The sequence below is a fragment of the Salvia miltiorrhiza genome, unplaced genomic scaffold (genome assembly GCF_028751815.1).
Source record: "Salvia miltiorrhiza cultivar Shanhuang (shh) unplaced genomic scaffold, IMPLAD_Smil_shh original_scaffold_233, whole genome shotgun sequence".
In the NCBI taxonomy this organism is placed as follows: domain Eukaryota; kingdom Viridiplantae; phylum Streptophyta; class Magnoliopsida; order Lamiales; family Lamiaceae; genus Salvia; species Salvia miltiorrhiza.
The window spans coordinates 220,746-239,162 of NW_026651507.1; the positions used below are offsets into that span (position 1 = coordinate 220,746).

General features: G+C 37.3%; 2 protein-coding genes and 4 non-coding genes across 9 annotated transcripts; 5 read left to right on the forward strand and 1 right to left on the reverse strand.

Moving 5' to 3' along the window:
* Nucleotides 1-1,045: 1,045 nt before the first annotated feature.
* Nucleotides 1,046-4,651, reverse strand: LOC131003596 (pentatricopeptide repeat-containing protein At5g39680-like). 4 transcript variants are annotated; one of them, XM_057930124.1, is made up of 3 exons: nucleotides 2,101-4,651; nucleotides 1,911-2,026; nucleotides 1,046-1,559 (listed from the first exon to the last, which is right to left on the reverse strand). In XM_057930124.1, exon 1 carries the CDS (start codon nucleotides 4,412-4,414, stop codon nucleotides 2,372-2,374), a length of 2,043 nt encoding a protein of 680 aa, XP_057786107.1. In that variant the 5' UTR covers nucleotides 4,415-4,651; the 3' UTR covers nucleotides 1,046-1,559; nucleotides 1,911-2,026; nucleotides 2,101-2,371. The 4 variants fall into 4 exon arrangements, with proteins under 4 accessions (XP_057786107.1, XP_057786108.1, XP_057786105.1 ...); XM_057930125.1 differs by having other exon boundaries at nucleotides 1,046-1,601; nucleotides 2,101-4,649; XM_057930122.1 differs by having other exon boundaries at nucleotides 1,046-1,643; nucleotides 2,101-4,649.
* Nucleotides 4,652-8,777: 4,126 nt separating this feature from the next.
* LOC131003597 (thaumatin-like protein) lies at nucleotides 8,778-11,269 on the forward strand. Its single transcript, XM_057930126.1, has 2 exons — nucleotides 8,778-8,933; nucleotides 10,303-11,269. The coding sequence occupies exons 1-2, from the start codon at nucleotides 8,882-8,884 to the stop codon at nucleotides 11,025-11,027; spliced, it is 777 nt and encodes a 258-aa protein (XP_057786109.1). The 5' UTR covers nucleotides 8,778-8,881; the 3' UTR covers nucleotides 11,028-11,269.
* A 2,826-nt stretch (nucleotides 11,270-14,095) lies between these two features.
* On the forward strand, nucleotides 14,096-14,177 carry LOC131003618 (small nucleolar RNA Z199). Its single transcript, XR_009094745.1, has one exon. It is a non-coding gene; the product is annotated as a small nucleolar RNA Z199 (small nucleolar RNA).
* Nucleotides 14,178-14,275: 98 nt separating this feature from the next.
* On the forward strand, nucleotides 14,276-14,352 carry LOC131003617 (small nucleolar RNA SNORD18). Its single transcript, XR_009094744.1, has one exon. It is a non-coding gene; the product is annotated as a small nucleolar RNA SNORD18 (small nucleolar RNA).
* A 66-nt stretch (nucleotides 14,353-14,418) lies between these two features.
* On the forward strand, nucleotides 14,419-14,505 carry LOC131003619 (small nucleolar RNA U54). The gene has a single exon (XR_009094746.1). It is a non-coding gene; the product is annotated as a small nucleolar RNA U54 (small nucleolar RNA).
* A 49-nt stretch (nucleotides 14,506-14,554) lies between these two features.
* LOC131003620 (small nucleolar RNA R64/Z200 family) lies at nucleotides 14,555-14,651 on the forward strand. Its single transcript, XR_009094747.1, has one exon. It is a non-coding gene; the product is annotated as a small nucleolar RNA R64/Z200 family (small nucleolar RNA).
* The last annotated feature ends 3,766 nt before the right edge of the window (nucleotides 14,652-18,417 follow it).

The following is an 18,417-nucleotide window of genomic DNA, read 5'->3' on the forward strand; positions in this document are numbered from 1 at the left end:
GTGGGGGCGTGGGGTAGGGGAGGGTGGGTGGAGGTGGCGAGAAAAAATTAAAAAAAAAAATTGGGGGTGAGGGGGGGTGGGGGGGCGTGGGGTAGGGGAGGGTGGGTGGAGGTGGCGAGAAAAAAAAATTAAAAAAAAAATTTTTTTGGGGGTGAGGGGGTGGGTGGGGGCGTGGGGTAGGGAGGGTGGGTGAAGGTGGCGAGAAAAATAAAAATAAAAAATTGGGAGGTGGGGGGGTGGTGGAAAGGGGGTGGGGGGCGTGGGGTAGGGGAGGGTGGGTGAAGGTGGCAAGAAAAATTTAAAAAAAAAATTTGGGGGTGGTGGGGTGGTGGTGGGGAGGGGGTAGGGTGGGGGCGTGGGGTAGGGGAGGGTGGATGGAGGTGGCGAGAAAAAAAAAATTTTGGGGGTGGGGGTGGGGGGGGGTGGTGGGGAGGGAGTGGGTGGGGGCGTGGGGTAGGGGAGGGTGGGTGAAGGTGGCGAGAAAAATTTAAAAAAAAAAAAAAAAAAATTGGGGGTGGATGGTGGGGGTGGGGGCGTGGGGTAGGGGAGGGTGGGTGGAGGTGGCGAGAAAAAATGCGTGGGGTGGGGAGTAAAATTAAAGGAAAAAAAATTAATGGTTTCGATCCGAATAAGACTCACTCACTGACATTCTCAATGTGAAGGGTAAAATTGAAAGATCAAAAAAATATACATCATAGGAAAATTTTATCACACCTGGAGGTTATGATAATATTATCATGGTTTGGGATGAAAATATGAGAAAAGGGGCTGCCCGGGAAAATTTTCCCTCCTGACTAACAAAGAGAACACATGAAAAAGATGGAAAATGAGGGAAATTATTTGTTTTCCATCCTTTTCCCACAAAGAGAACGCAGCCTAAGATTATTACATAAGATTCATAACATTCAAAACTCAGTTTCAATATCCATAATCATATAATCTCTCCTTTCCGTAAACTGATAATTCAAGAAAATGCAGTTTTGGAAAGAAAACAAAACCAACACAGAAAGATACTAAACCTCTATATTTAGGTTTTCATGAAAAAGAAGTTGAAATAGAAAAATTTTATAAAGAAAAAGTAATCTAATAAACCCTTGAAAGCACATAGACGCTAACTAAGGGCCGGAGTCTCATTAACCGAAAACCTCGTGGGAAAAACACCAATAAAGGAAAAAGAGTACTCGTCTATTACAACGGAAAAACAAAAATGAATGCAAAGCTACAAAGCAATAGACGACCACAAAAAGGTAAAAACTGGCAAAGCAGAAATACCCAAGAAAAACGATAAGAATGCCACTCTTAACGCATCAGTGAAAAAGGCATAATTACTAACCATCTCAAACTTCATAATCCACGACATAGACCTCAACTTGTATCTCATGCTTAAAAGGAAATTCTTGACATGGCTAGACCAGCATCAAAATTTGAAGTCTACCGTCGAATCACTCAATCGTAAGCAGCAGCAGACCCCTTTGTAAAACGAGGCATAGCATCTAAAAATCTGTTCAAAAATAAAATCCATCTACCGCTGCCAAATGCAAAGATGCCGCGCATGCCATCTGTTCATGGGAAGAATGTAGTTGGAAACCAAAAATTTGACCCTACACTCAAGGTGATCGATAAATAGCTCAAAGGAATCCTTCCTGAAATGCAGAAGACTGCTGAACCAAACAACATAATCAACCATGTACTACCAATTCAATTCATAAACCAGCTAATACCAAAACGAATCCAAGAACAGATAGCAAAACAAGCAACACTTGAACACACAAAGAACGAAAAAAAACTGAAGCATCTTCACCAGATTCCAAAAGCTCTTTCAGACCAAAACAAGCAACACTTGCACACACAAAGAACAAAACAAGTACAATCACATAATCGGAAGTCGGATTCAATGGATTGGTACACACCTGTAAAGAGCTTGAAAGCAGTTGGCGCACTTCTCCTCTGTGTGATCCAAATCACATCAGTCTTCTTGGTCATATACAGCCCGTGATCAATGATGATTGGCTTCGTCCTCTGAAACCTAAATCCAACAAGAATCATTAATGATCTCTCACGAAAAATAAACAATTGGATCGTGTCAGGAAGGTCACTCACTCTTTCCAGCCAATCGTTCATGATTTTCTCAATTTTATTGCTATGTTTTCTTCTTCCATCACCTGACCTTAGCCTGCCAGAGTCTTGAAGGTGGGGCGAGGATGTAGTGGGACGAGGATTTCATTACTTGCGAAAGCTGCTTCCAAACAACTAAGGAATCCACATCTTCCACCGGGACATGGCAGGATAAAAAAGGACTATAGTATAAAAAAGGCCTATAGTAGACCAAGTCCCCCTTAATCTCCAACCATATGAATTAGATGGACTTTGTTTACCAGTAGTCAGCACACGAGCATAAACCTTCTCTGAAACGATGAAACCGGTTTGCATCTCTTACAATTATGGTTCTATTCGTGAACTTTGAGATGTATTTAGCTGCAGAGTGGCAATCATCGCACATTCTAAGGTTCTTCATGACACGAATGGGTGCCCCGGGAGGTGATTTCATGAGCGCATATGCTATGGCCAGTTTCTCACTGTGATAACTGAGCCAATCCTCTTTCTGTTCCTCCTCCACGTCGTGCAGCCCCGTGACAATATCTGGAACATAACCCAGAGTTCTAATCTCAGCCAACAATTTCTTCACCTTCTCACGAATTTGAACAGACTCCACATTATTCGTATCACCCGAGACAAAGACATGTGTATCATTTCTAATTTCTATCCAGCTCAAACCAGGCTCTTTTTTTGTGTTCCTTTCTCTCATCAATTTTCTCACAGCAGACGCTTTATCCCATCTCTTGGCTCTGGCGTGCATATTCGACATCAGGATACACGTGCCAGCATCATCTGGGCCGATCTCCAGCAGTATATCCGCAACTTTCTTTCCTAAACCATAGTTCTGATGAACGAGACAAGCATTGAGCAAGGTTCTCCAAGCAATAACATCCTGTCTTATTGGATTTGATCTAATGAACTTCTCCGCCTCATCTAGCCTACGTGCCCTACCAAGAAGCCCAACAATGCAGGTGTAGTGCTCTAACCCGGGTTCAATGCTGTATTCTCTCATCATATGATTCAGATAATAGAAACCTTCATCAACTCGCCCCAACAAGCTACAAGCAGAGAGCACCCCGACAAAAGTTACATAACTCGGTTGCTTCCCTTCACTCAACATCTGTTGAAACACACCAAGGGCTTCCATGCCAAGCCCGTGACATGAGTAACCAGTTATCATCAAATTCCATGATATGACATCACGATCTAACATGCTCTCAAACAAACTATGTGCATCATCAATGAGCCCACATTTTGAAGCCATGTAAATTAAAGCATTACCAACAACAGTGTCATGCTTCAACCCCACCTTCTCAACGCGTGCATGTAATGAACTGCCATACCCAAGAGCCGACAAACCAGCACATGAGTTCAAAAGCACAGCAAATGTGTATTCATTTGGTACAACATTTTCACGGTCCATTTCTAGAAACAGCTTAAGCGCTTCTTCAAACCATTCATTCTGCGAATAAGCAGTTAGAGCAGCTGTCCAAGTGACCTCATTTCTTGCTCTCAACACATCAAAAACAGTTCTCATCGATGAAACATCGCCACATTTTCCATACATATCTATTGTGGCGCTACCCACGAACAAATCATGATCCAAACCAATCTTCAACAATCTTCCATGAACTTGTCTTCCCAATATCAAATCCTTAAGATGGCCACAAACACCGAAAACATTAACACAAGTAATGCCATCCCACCTACTCCACTCCAATTCCTCAATCATCCTACGCAAAACACAAGACGCCTCGTTCATATCCCCCTGTGCCAAAAGCCCATTCAACAAAATATTATAGGTGCAAAGATCCAATCTTGGAGACGAATCAAGAACTCGCATTGCCGCTTTCAGATGAGAACACATCGTATACAGGTAAACAAGTGCATTCTTAACATATTGATGAAATATCAAGCCAGACTTAAATGCATACCCGTGACATTGCTCGCCTTCATCCAGCAATCCACAGCTGGAACACGAGGAAAGAACCATCGGCAGCACGTGCTTATTTGGGCTTAGTTTTTCAACTTTAACCATGTGCTTGCACAGCTCCACAACTTCCTGAGCGTATCCATGCTGCAAATACCCGGACATCATGCTACCCCAAGAAACGACATTCCTCTTGCGCATTTTGTCGAACAGTACGCGTGCACTCAATAAATCACCGCATTTTGAATAGTGATTGATCAACGAGTTCTTCTCGATCACGCGGTTTCGTGAAATCTGGTTGATAACAATGAGATGGGCGTGGATGATTTTGCCGAATTTGAGGTTTTTCGCTTCGGCCGATGCTTTTAGAAGCTTTCTTATGTCCATAAAAAATATTCCTTTTATTTTTGCATCTAATCTAGGGCTGCAAAAGAATTATAGGTCTGCCGTCTCGCTTACCTGCTTAAAAGCTGCGGACGGAGACGGAGGGCGGCGGCGGGCTGCCTGCTGTTTGCAGCGCTCAGCGGAAGCGCTGTGCGGGCAGAGGCGAGGGTGGCGGAGGCGACCGGATTAATTAAACCTCGCAGCTGCCCCAAACACTCCAAAACGACGTTTTCTCTGTTTTTTCTTATTCTTTCCACATTTTATATTTAACTAGTACGTCCTCCTGTGCGATGCACGGGTCACGATTTATTTATTTATTTTTAAAATTTTAAATTATGTAAGAATATCAAAGTGTCATTATTTATGAATTAGATTAACCGATAATAAAAAAATAATACTCACTCCGTCCATGATATCCTTCCACTTTTATTATTTTAGTATGTGCACAATATTATTTTCACTTCCATTTATAGCAGTATGGTCCACGAACTTCATTCACAACAATAATGAGACCCAAACTCCACTAACAACAATACTCACTACTATTCACCACTTTTTAAAACTTGTACCGTTCACAAAGTAGAAACAATATCGTAGACGGAGGGAGTGTCAATTTAAATATAAGTATTTGATTTAAAATAATGTATAATTATTATATTATCAACTTAATGAGTATTGTATAATAATAATTAAATTTATAGATTATAAAACAAATCATGTAAGTCAATCTCATTTTGAGCAAATAATACTAAACCATCAATATAACAAAATTGATAGTCGTCATTTAATATTACAATATTGAGATCTTAAAATTCAAACTGCATTATTATTAAAAGTTTATATTTAAACAACCCAAAACAAATTTAAAGATCAGAAAAAATACGAATAGTATAAAAAGGAAGATATAATAATAAATATGTTTATATAAATAAATAAATAATTCATATGCATAATTATAATTAAACAACCATGTAGACTTTTTTGAAAGGTAAACAATGACATTTACTAAAAAAAATTCCCCAATAAATGGAAACAAATGAAAAAATAGTATGATATTCAAATTAGAGATAAATGAGAGCGAACAAAAATTAATTTTGACATTTTAAACGATCATAAATTATTAATTTCAAATTTATTTATTACTCTAAAGTAAAAATAATAGTTTTTAATTTAACATTGGAATTGAATATTTTTTCACAAATCGAAATTAACGATTTTTTTGAATAAAATTAAAATAGAAAAAATAAGAAAGAAATTTTGGAGGAAAGAAGTGAGAGGAGAGAGAAAATTTGGAGGTAAAAAACTCCTATGTTTATATTATATATAGATATATAGATATAGATATATTTATATTGTATATGTTTTTTTATTTATAAAAGAACATTCAATCTACATCCCAAATTAGAAATAAATTTAAAATGAATAATATATGTGTGTTTAAAGTTTCAATTTTTTTTCTCTATCCTATTTACTCCCCATTTTTTTCTCTTTTTTCTTTCATCTCTTACAAAAATATTAAATTTTATATAAATAAGTAAAAAAAATTATACTCCTTATATGAACGAAATAAAATACATCAAAACGTATGAACGAAAACATAAATTTAAAGCAAATTCATTTAAAGAACTAATTTGGCCCAAAAACAAAGAGTACAGTGATAAATAAAGAATCACAAAATAATTTAACCCAACAATTAAAGAATATAATAATAAATTAAGTCTAGCAATTAATTTAAATCCATTATAAAATACGATAAAAGAATGAATCCCTAATCTGGACTCATTATTCACGCCCAAATTGTAGGCGGCGCCGCTCCCCTTCTTAACTTTTCACGCTTATTTCCCTGCTATTCTTTTTTCGTGTCCATTTTTTAGAATTGCTGCGGCCATCTCGTCGCCGCACGGACAGCTCCGCCGCACCTTCTTTGGCAGCAGCGCAACACGATACATCACCCTTTTTCATCGCTCTCTCCGCCTCTCTTTCACTTGGTCTCTCTTGCCTATCACTTATTGCCGTACGGACCATCCTACCTTCTACAGCAACTGCAGCACTGCTCAGTCACACAGAAGTCTGTCTCTCCGGCCTCCTGTAGCTCCACCTCGGCTCCTCCATGCGGCCTTAAAAGCAGCAGCTAACACGTAACTCATTTATGCCTTCAAACGTTCCTTTTTCCTTCTCATTCTCCTTCTCCATCCACGAATTTTGAATGCTTAGAAGTTGTGATCCTGTGAGTTTGTGTTTGAGTTTTTTCGGCTGCAATTCCTTAAGAACACCGATGATTTAGTGGAGCAATCTTTGATACCTATAGAGCATTAAACAGTGGGTTGCTTCGAATTGTGTAATTTTTTTTCAGAAAAGAAGTGTAGAGAAAAGTGTGAAATGGTAAATGAATGTGATTTGATATTTATAAATTGTAAATCTGGATGTTATAGCAGTTTGTTATCACTTTCAGTAGTGGGTTGCTATAGTTTATTTGCTAATTGGCGTAGTGGGTTGTTCATCTAAATAACATGGTAGTTATGGATTGTAAAAGGGGGAGAATGCGTTGTGTAAAAACTGAATAGAGAGAGAAATATTTACATACGGCCGTTAATTTTAGGAATATTCTGTTAGATAAATGACGGTAAATTAGATGGTGTTAAACTGGTTCTTTATATAGTATATAGATTTATATTTTAGGTGGTATTTTAAAAATATTTTAGGTGGCATTTAAAAAAAAGAGAAAACCTTATGTTTTAATTTCGATTTAACATTTTGGCGTAATTATTAAATTGCTTTCTATTTTTCGATTCTAAAAAGTATTGTTAAATTGACTATTTAAAATTAAAAACATTTTCTTACTCTTAATAAAAAAAGTATCGCCTTCTATTTTTCTGTCCTACAAAGTATTGTTAAATTGACTATTACATTGCCTTCTATTTTTATGTTCTAAAAAGTATTGTTAAATTGCCTTAGGTTAAAGTATTCTTAAAAAATATAGTACAATATTTTCTTACTCATAATAAAAATTAAATATTTTTAAAACGTAGTTATGAGAACTAATTATTACTGTGATGAAATGAAACATTCATTAACAATTTACCACCCAAAATATAAATTTAAACATAAATATAAGAAGGTGGAAGAATTATTTAAAACTTTAAGAATTTTGTAGCAAACTTGAGATATCTGTATAATTGTAACAATAATGATAAAATACAATAAATCATAAAATAATAATTAAATAATTATAGAAATAAATTAGATATTCTAACATGTTAAGTAGCAAAATCATTGATAACTTTTTAAAGATCAAATTTTAATTTTCTAATACCTCATATTCAGTGTATAAAATTGCTATTATATAATCTTTCTTGACATAGTACTAGAATGCAAACATCATTTTATCAATTTTAATTTTAAAAAATTCCTTATGCTCAAGCTATAGTAACTGAACTAGTAAATAATTTTCAATATGTAAATAGGGAATCAATTTGAAACTTTAACAAATTCAAAAATTTCACCAAACAATTGTATTTCAACTGACAAACATATTTGTAGCACTTGCCACTCATAAAATAGACTCATTAGAATTTTTATTTACTTATTTTGGGGCCCTAGGCCCTTGCCCGTTGGCCCAATGCAAGGGCCGGTCCTGTAAATTAATATATAGTCCATAAGGAATATTTGAGCGATAAGAGAATATATATGTTTTAGATTGATTTGTGGGTGTTAATTTCATGTATTTTATGCCTCTATATATGGTGAGATGGTGAGATTTTAGATTGATTTGTGGTTGTTGATTTCATGTATTTTATGACTGATATTTATCTAGAGGACGGAATTTTTTACCTGAGTTCGAATCCTGGAGGGAGCGAAAGTTTATCAATTTTTTTAATATCGTTATTCATCAGTGTATACTGCTTTATTTGTACTCATGATCTCACTGAAGTGCACATATATATATATATATATATAGTTGTAATAGATTACATTTTTATACCTACGTAATAAAAATGAGCAACATTACAATTTAACAATTAAATTACTAGCGAGTTTAAATCACCAAAGAAGTTAGTATACGTAATTAAAAAATAATAATAATAAGGTTAGTGTGCGTGTGGGTGATTTAAAACAAAAAAAAACAAATCTGCTGTTTAAGGTGAAAAGTTATGGTTGGCAGATGGAATGAAGAAAGACACTTGGCTTAATGAGGTAATTTGCGAACCTAAAAGCAAAGTCGATTTCCTGTCACCTAATGCGTCTCGGCCTTCTCTAACTGCAATAACATTATTAATTAATTTATACTACAAATAATCAAGGCAAATAATTAAAAAGAGATTCTTGGACTTTCTTTGTCGTAGAAGATTTTCAACCTCAAAACTTGGCTTAGAATCAAATAATTATCCACAAAAGTTGTTGGCATATTTGTGTGCATATATATAGGTGAGCTGCATTTTAGCTTAAACCGACGGCTTAGTTGCAACAAAAATGAAATTGTCAGCTTCCTTTATTGCCCTCGTTTGCCTCTTCATCTCATCAGGTAATTATAATCACTTACTCGTCTAATTATATTGTTATTGCGGTATTTATGTTTAATTTATATATATGTCCTTCATCCCTCCATTTAAAAAATATGTATATCTTTTACACACATATATAGAAAAAAATGGAGACTTTTTATTTTTAATTTTATTTTTATTTTTCTATGCGCGCTGTACATATATTTTTATAACTATAAATGTGATTAATATCATGAAGACTCAATCAATATAAATAATTAGGGTGTATAATATACTTAGACATTTTAAAGTTGTTGTGAAAATTTTCCTGAGTGTTCGTGAAATCATTTATCAGAACTAAATTCTGAGTATATAATTGGAATTTTTTAAGCGTTTCTTAAGAGAATTAATTGGGGAAAATCAAGTTATTTATTGTTTCATATATGAAACGTTATGTATATTGGTTTCGAGTTAAGATTAATTAGTTTATCAATTTGATTGGTGACTTGATATACCTTTTTTTGTATTTAGAAATTTTGGAGAAGAGGGAATATTCATTTATATCGTAAGGTATTATTTATAAAAATTGCAAATATGTATAGCACAAGGTAAAATTTTCGGTATCAAAAAGATGAGCTGAACTATTTTATAGCAGAATCATTTTATCGAAAGGTTGAAAATATATATATTTATAAAAGATAGTTTTATTGGGTCTTCTTTTAAGCACCAAAAATTTTGTCACGAGCCATATTTACAACTTCTTTAAAAAGATCGCAATTTTCTCTTCGCATATTTTAAAGATCCGAATATTTTTTTCAATTTGGCCAAAAGATGGGGCCAAAGTAAAGTCTAACTATTGTGTTTTAACAATTAACTTGTTTTTGCCGACGAGGCCTTGTTCTAATGGCAAAATTGAGGCACTTAAACCTAAAGACTCTTTTTTATGAGAGGTGTTGGGTCTTATAATTTAAAAAAGAAAAACAATTAACTAGTTTTCCATCTTTTGATAAATTACTATTGTGTGATCTCGTATAACTAAATTCAGCTAGCACATCACATATGAAATTAATAATAATAATAATAATAATAATAATAATAATAATAATAATAATAATAATAATAACATAAAAGTAACGTATTTTGTAGTTTAGTGTGTGGATCAAATAAAAATCTCATTTAACTTAAAAACTACGTGCATATCGCTTGTACTTCACATATATATGAAGTATTTGGCTCTAAAAAAAGTATTGAGTTGGAATCTCATTTGAAACGTATAAACAATGTATTTACGTGATCACAAAATAACAATTACGTGAAATATTAATTACAATTATTTTACAAGTTAAATGTACAATTTCTAATTTTTACGTCAAATTAAATGAGGTATTTATTGCAACTTAATCCTCGCAGGCCATGTCCAATTAACAAGTGCATGCACTTTCTACGTGAGCAACAAATGCCCATTCCCCATATGGCCGGCGACGGCCCCCAACCAGGGCCACCCCGTCCTCGCCGACGGCGGCTTCCTCCTCCCACCGGGCCGCACCCATAGATTCCAATCCCCGGGCGACTGGTCGGGCCGGATCTGGGCCCGAACCGGCTGCAATTTCGACGCCTCCAACCACCTACCCGCCTGCGAAACCGGTGACTGCGCCGGCAAACTCGAGTGCGGCGGCTCCATCGGCCTCCCTCCGGCCACCCTGGTCGAATTCACGCTGCAGGCCGACAAGAGGAAGCCGAGCTTCTACGACGTCAGCGTCGTCGACGGCTACAACCTCCCCGTGGCCGTGGCGACGCGGCCCTCCGACGCCAAGTGCGGCATCGCGGGCTGCGTGAAGGATCTGAAGGCGGCGTGCCCGGACGAACTGCAGGTGAGGAACCGGAGAGGGGAGGTGGTGGCGTGCAAGAGCGCCTGCTTGGCCTTCGATCTCGATCAGTTCTGTTGCCGGAATCAATATGGAACTCCGGCGACGTGCAGGCCCAATGAGTACTCCAAGCTGTTCAAGCGCGCGTGCCCGGCGTATTTTAGCTACGCCTTCGACGCGCCGTCGCCGCTCGTCAACTGCCCGTCGGATGATTATGTCGTGACTTTCTGCCCCCGCGGGGTTGGCGGCGGCGGCGTCGCGGCGGATTAGAGGTGTTTGATGCATGGAGTTTGATGGAAGAGTGGAAGAAATGATTGTTGGTGTAGAATTGAATAAATTATATTCTAGTTGAATTTGTGAGATTTTTTTTATGTTGTAATTTGATGGGAATAAACAGAGTGTATCAAAGAGAATGAGATTTCATTTAATTCATACTAGATTTTAGACATACGAAACGAAATGAGATTAAGTGTACCATATTTAATTTATGTCCCAACTTTCAATTTTATTCATTTTCTTATATATTTTTTCTTCATTTTCAACTTTATATGCTTTAATTTATTCCACTTTTTAACTAAAATTGTACTTCTATTCTACTTTTTTGTACTAATACTATCCCTACAAATTGTATCTTTATTCCACTTATACCTACTTTAACAATTTTCTTAAAACTCGTGTCGAACCCTAAATAGGACTCTTTTTCGTGGACGGAGGGAGTATCTATTTTTCAAATGTAAACAATTTTGTATCACACTCAACAGCATTAAAAAAAAAATTACACGTGTTAATTCTCACCCCTTGCAGATTTTTTAATATATCAAAATGAACATAATATTGCTCGGTAAAGGCATCTTGATTAGGGATGTCAATGCAGCCCGAAATCCGTCGGCCGACCCGAATAACCGGACAAAATTAGAGGGTTAGGGTTGAAAAATCGCAACCCGAAAAAACCTCCAGCCCGATTAGCCCGTACCCGACTAACCCGGAACCCGATAGGGCTAGCCCGGAAACCCGATGGGCTGGCCCGGTGGGTTGACGGAATTGTGACCGATGCATCCAGTTACAACTTCTGCTATGTTTAGATCTATGGTATTTGCTTATATATATATATATATATATAGGGGAGAGTTCAATGGAGACCACTCCCCTATATAGAGAATGAAGACCAAATCCTGTGCGTCGATTCTAAAATATCCAACGGTCTTGATTTGGCTGATTTTTTTTTATAATTTTCGTTTATTTTATTGCTAGAAGGTTAAGTTGGTCATTTTAATTTCTCTCTCTCTATCCATACGTTTTTAAATGCTCATCTCTCTCTCTATCTAAACAAATACGTCTGATTCATTTCTCTCTCTCTCTATCTCTCTCTCTCTCATATACTTGACAATGGAGGTCTCTTTTCCGGCGAAGCCGCGCCAGACCAGCAGCGCCGCTCCCCCATGTCCGTCCTACTCTCCTCAAAATCATCGTCCCTTCCTTCCTTGGTAATGGCCGCCGTCGCAGGTGGAGCCACGAACACCGCCGCTCGCCCTCAACTCTAGATCCCTAAATCTGCACTATTTTCTTCCGATCTCCGGCGACCACCAAGTGCCATGGCCACCGCCCTCGCTCTCCTCTCTTGACCGATCAATATCAGCCGCCCCCACCCGAAACCCTAAGTCGTAAATCTTGACACCCCCTTCGATCTCTCTTCAATCCCCAGGCGGAGGGATTCTCGAGGCTGTGCTGCCCCGGCGTCGTCAGGGTGAAGCCGATGAAGACGGCGATGGTGAACGCTCGTGGTGGCGGCCGTCGCGCCGTGCCGCCGCCGGATCTGCAGATCTGCATATCGTCAAGGAAGTGTTCGTAGAAAATAATCAATGAACATACTGATGTTCGTCAATATGTTCGTAGAAACACCGATGAACATATTGATGTTCGTTGTATATGTTCGTAGAAAAATCAATGAACATACTGATATTCGTAAATATGTTCGTAGAAAAACCAATGAACATACTGATGTTCGTCAAAATGTTCGTAGGAAAACAATGAACATACTAATGTTCACCTATTATGTTCATTGACAGATTAGGTCCCAAAATTGGAAAAGGTGAATTTTCGGGATTTGTTCAACCAGATGCCATAATTCGTGGATTTGAGTGGATGTTTTTGCCCTTTTTGGATTAAATAAATGCAATTAACCATTATTTAATTACATGAAAAATCAAATCAGGAAATAATCTGGATCATTGATTGGATTGAGATGAATGGCCTTGATTTGGTCTTCATTCTCTATATAAGAAGTGGTCTCCATAGAATGCGACCCTATATATATATATATATATATATATATATATATATATATATATGTAGCCTCATTAAAAAAAAAAGTGAAATTAATTAGTTAGAATATATGTGTGTGTGCAATTTCATTAAAAAAAGTGAAATTAATTACGGATTTTTTGTAGAAATTGATTATTAGTATCTCATTAGTTAGAAATTAATTATTAGTATCTCATTTTAAAGTGATACCAATTTTTTTTTTTTTTTTCTGTCAATGAGACATGCATGGCAAATCCACTAATTATTCAGTAATAATCCAGATTGATTCTAGTGCATTGATACATGTTAAATTTTACTATCTCATTTTAATATAATTTTGTTTATGTAATCTTGAATATCTTATATTTTTGCATTTCATGCTTTGCTATATAATTTATATCTTTAATATCTATGTATATTTTATACATTATACATTAGATCATTAGGAATAATAAAATACAAATGATAATTTTATTTTTACATCTTTAACCTGATTAGCCTGATGGGCTAGCCCGAAACCCGAAAGTTTAGGGTTAGGATTGAAGATTTACAACCCGAAAAAATCTCCAACCCGATTAACCCGCATCCGACTAACCCGGAACCCGATAGGGCTAGCCCGAAAACTCGGTGGGCTGGCCCGATTGCTATCAAGATTCTTGATAGCAAAATTACACGTAACACACCTAATCAGCAAACAAGCTTTAAAAATATATGATTAAATTTACTAAGCGTCGTAATTTTTATTGCTTTTCCAATTAACACATATGCAGCTTTACGGACTAAAAATCTTAATGGGCTAGCCCATCAAAACAAAGCCCTTTTAAATCCCACATATTTTAGGGTTTGAAACAATTCTCTCCCTCTCCCACTCATTCCCTATATATTCAGCTGACTTCTCACTTCAACCTCATCTTCTTCGCTTTCAGCTACCGCCTATTCTCTCATCTCTTCGTCTTCTGCCATAATTTTATCTATTTCTCAGACTTATTCAGTTCTTTTCGTATTTTTTTAATTGATGCGTGCGTGTTTCATTGTCGAAATCATCTGATGAGAAAAATAACTGCAACAATATGATCGGAATATTTCCCATGATTCCTAGTATTTAAGTCTCTGATGATTTCTCTTCCCCTAATTCACTTGGATTTATTTCCCTATTTTCCAACTTTGTTTTTTTCTTCCCCCCCCCCCCCCCCCCCTTGTTTTTTGAAATTGTGGAGGAGAAATGATGATTACATTATTTGGTCCGTGTTTCTGAACTAACCCTGACTGATACCCTTTCCAAACCTCTGATCTCCTCTTTTATCTTATCATTACATAAATTTTACATTTTTATTTCTGCAAAATTGTTGATTTTTTCACTGGCTTTGTGATTATCTGCCTAATTTTTAGGCGATATACGCTATTCTGATAATTATCATGTGGAAAATCTTTTTCTAGTATGAGAGCTGCTCCTTTTTTTACGTGGTTTTCTTATTTTTGCATTTTTCTATTCTTTTATTTTGCTGTGATGATTTATGAAATAAATTCACATGTCAGACTTCGGAGATTATGTATAATCTATGAGAAGGGTATTTCATGATTCCTGAGCTGAATTTAGTAATTAGCCGGTCGAGTTATTTTTCCTCAAAAAAAGAGTGTAAATTTATTAGGTATTTCTTATTGTTTTTTATTCGCCATGAAACAATTATTTCCAAATGTTGAAATTCTGTCCGGTTGGTAATAAATAGTAATTTTTTATTTCAAAACACAAAAGTGATTTAGATTTAATTTAAAAATTTAAAGCTAGTGTGTTTAATTTATTGTGTTTGTTTTTCTGAATTTTTTTTTGATTTGTGCCCCAATTCCCCAATTTATGAACATAGTTTATATTGAGGATTGTGGAAAAAAGTTGAACGTTCTAATTAACGATTACGAAATTATAAACGCTTGTTGATAATTTAATATGACTAAAGAAGTTGTGTTACTCATTGTGTTGGTCAATACAACTAAAAGAATAAGTTCAATTAATGAATCAATAAGAGCATCCACAATGCTTGCACCCACAGTGGGTGCAATAGAATGGGTCCCACTTCTATTGCAGCCACTTCCACAATGGTATTGCACCCACCCGGGTGCAATAGATTTTAATTTTATTTTCTTTTTACTTTTATTTTTTTTTCAATTTAAATTAAACAACTTCAATTTTAACAACATAAAATTCATTCAACTAAAAATTGACGGCGAAAGAATTGTGGCCCATAAACAGGCTCGACGGCAAAATAATCGCGATGGAGGCGCTCGGCTCCACCTTCACGGTCACGACGAACCACTGCCCGCTTTTTCGTCGGGCGTGGTGGAGGTGGATCGAACCGATATGAACTTGCTACTTGCATAAAATTCACAGCACATCTCATAAAAAATAAATCGGGGGCTTGAGTAGGATCGGAAAGAGGAGGAAGTTGTGCGGGATCGACATGAACTTCTTTGTCGGATGAAGAATTTGAGGAAGAATTGGTGGATGAAGACATTTTTTAGGAGTTGAAGAGAATTGGTGGATGTAGTGTTTGTGATTGAAGGGGATATATATATAGGTGAAAAAGGAAAAAAAAAAAAAAATCGGCCGAACACCGTTGGCAACGGTCAAATGACCGTTAAAATTATTATTATTATTTTTTTAATTTCGGAAAGGGGTGCGTGTTTACACGCCCCCTCCTTCACTCCCACAAACCTCGAGTGCGAACGAACGCCTCCCCCCCATCACACCCAGGAGCGGCAATGGCAGTGGGTGCGATAGGCCGGGTTCGATCCGGCCATCGCACCCACCGCTGTGGATGCTCTAATAATTTACTCCCTCCGTCCACCAATTCAAGGCCTACTTGCCTTTTTGGGACGTCCACAAAAACAAGGCCTACATATTTTTGGTAAGTTTTTATTCATTATTTAATCAAAAAAGTCAAAGATTCTTTACAAAAAAAGTGGGACCCTTTCTCCACTCAACTAATAAAAATACACTTTTTCTTAAAAAGTGGGACCATTTTTCCACTCAATTAATAAAAATACACTTTTTCTTAAAACCCGTGTTTTTTCCCCTAGGCCTTTAATTGGTGGACGGAGGGAGTACAATTTACTGCCTCAAATGAAGATTTCTACGACATTCTAATACTCTATGAAGATTTCTACGACATTCTAGTATTCATGGTCTGCAAATAAAGAATCATTACTTATTACTTATTTTTCATTATGCTAATGATATATTGCAAATAAAAATAATCTACGACATTCTAATACTCTATGGAGATTTCTACGACATTCTAATATTCATGGTCTGCAAATGAAGAATATTACTTATTTTTCATTATGCTAATGATATATGAGGAAACTAATAAACAAATACAAAAATTTTAAAAAGATAAGTTTTTTTAGCTCCTCTTTAAATCTAACTCTTTTGTATACCAAAATCTGTGAAAGGACTAAAATAAGTTTTTTTAACTCTTTTGTATACCAAACCCGTGTCCACGATCGCGGACACGATGGCGACGATCGTGGCCACAACCGTCGTGTCCATCGTGATCACGATGATGGACACGACCATCGTGTGCACGCGAGCTGTTGTGTGCAACGTGGGCACGATGGTGGACACGACCATCGTGCCCATCGTGGGCACGCGAGCCATTGTGCCCACCCCGCCCCAAGCCCCCATCGTGCCCACCCTGGACGACGAGGCCCCCGACGTGCCCACCCCGCCGCTGACGTGCCCACCCCGCGAGCGCGCGGTCGTGCCTATCGTGCCCGTCGTTTCTTCGCACCATCGTGCCCGTTGACACCCGCGATCGTGCCCACGACGGTCGATTGCCCCCGCCCGTGGGCACGACGGGCCAAGGGGACGATGGAAGCTCACGATAAATGGCTCGAACGTGGTCATGATCGCCGTGAACTCCGGAATGTCATTAATGAAGTGCAGATTTGGTGAATCTTTTCGGTTGAGACTAGGAATAACTTTCGTGATAAAGAGGTTGTTGGTGATAATAATTGTGGAAGCTTGTAATTGTTTAAACAAAACTTAAGCTTCTCATTTGTAACCAAAGAAAAAAGCAAAAAGAACCACGAATTAAAACCAAAACCCTAATCAAAGAAATCCAAAGATCAACCATAAAGGAAGAAGAAAACATCAAGAGGCGACGTTCCTTCGTTCATCTCGCTTCATATAACGATATGTATGTTTTGTTCCTCCGTCTACTACTCAAAAGCACGAAATATGAAAAAAAAAAAAACGTGAAAAAACATTCTAAAAACGGCTTTATGATTGTTTCGTTGTTTGAACGTTTTGATCTCATGCAAGTATATATGTTGATCATGAATATTGTTTATTTTGTTTCAAATATGTGACACATTAGAGTTTATGTTTCGACGTCATGTTATTAGGGTTTAGCCCACATGTTCGAAGCACACCATCGTCGTCACGATGGCACTCACGATCGTGGACACGATCGTGAGTGCCATCGTGATCATGATGGTGTGCTGCGATCGTGGGGTTGGCAGTCCATGTTTTAAGGTACTTTTAATGGTTTTCTGACTGTTTATATTACATTTTGTTAATTTCAGATGTCGGGGCGACGTATTATGATACATCATGGCGGTCGTTGGGAGCGATCAACATATATAGATGGGGAATTCTTTGTTGCGTATATCGATTCCGGTACAATTAATCGTGCTAACCTCGTGGATCTTATTAGAGAGGGTTTGGGAGATCGAAAAGAGACCGAATATACGTTATGGTACGTCACAAACATCAATGGTATTAAAGCAAAAGTTCTATTGAGGGGGCATATGGAGTTGCTTCGATGGTTAGCAGATCCTAGAGAGGATCCAGAAGTTTATGTGATTGAGAAAGGCGGTTCTTCCGGCCCCGATAGTAATGTGAGCCGCAATACTATGAGAGGATGTACCTCGGCTGTACATCTTGATCAAAGAATGTCGTATCATGAGGAAGATGATGAAGATGTATTCGATGAGGATTATGAGGAAGATGAAGCAAAGTCTACATTTGAAGACGATGTGGAAGATCGTCGCAATGAGTTGCGACATTTTTCATCGGATTATCAGACTGCAAGCAATGTTGAGCATGAACATGGCTCGCGCGATTGGGATATTCCATTTCCGCACATTGAAAGCATATTACAGTTGGGGTGAGAAGAGTATCATCCAATAGCCTACGGACTGCTCGAGGTAGGGGCCATATTTCGATCCAAAGTAGAGTTGAGGATAGCTGTAGGAATTTATCATTTGGAGCACTATCTAGAGTTTGCAACCGATCGTTCTACAGATTCTCGTGCAGTGTACATATGCAAGAGTGGTAGGAAGAACTGCACTTTTAGATTAT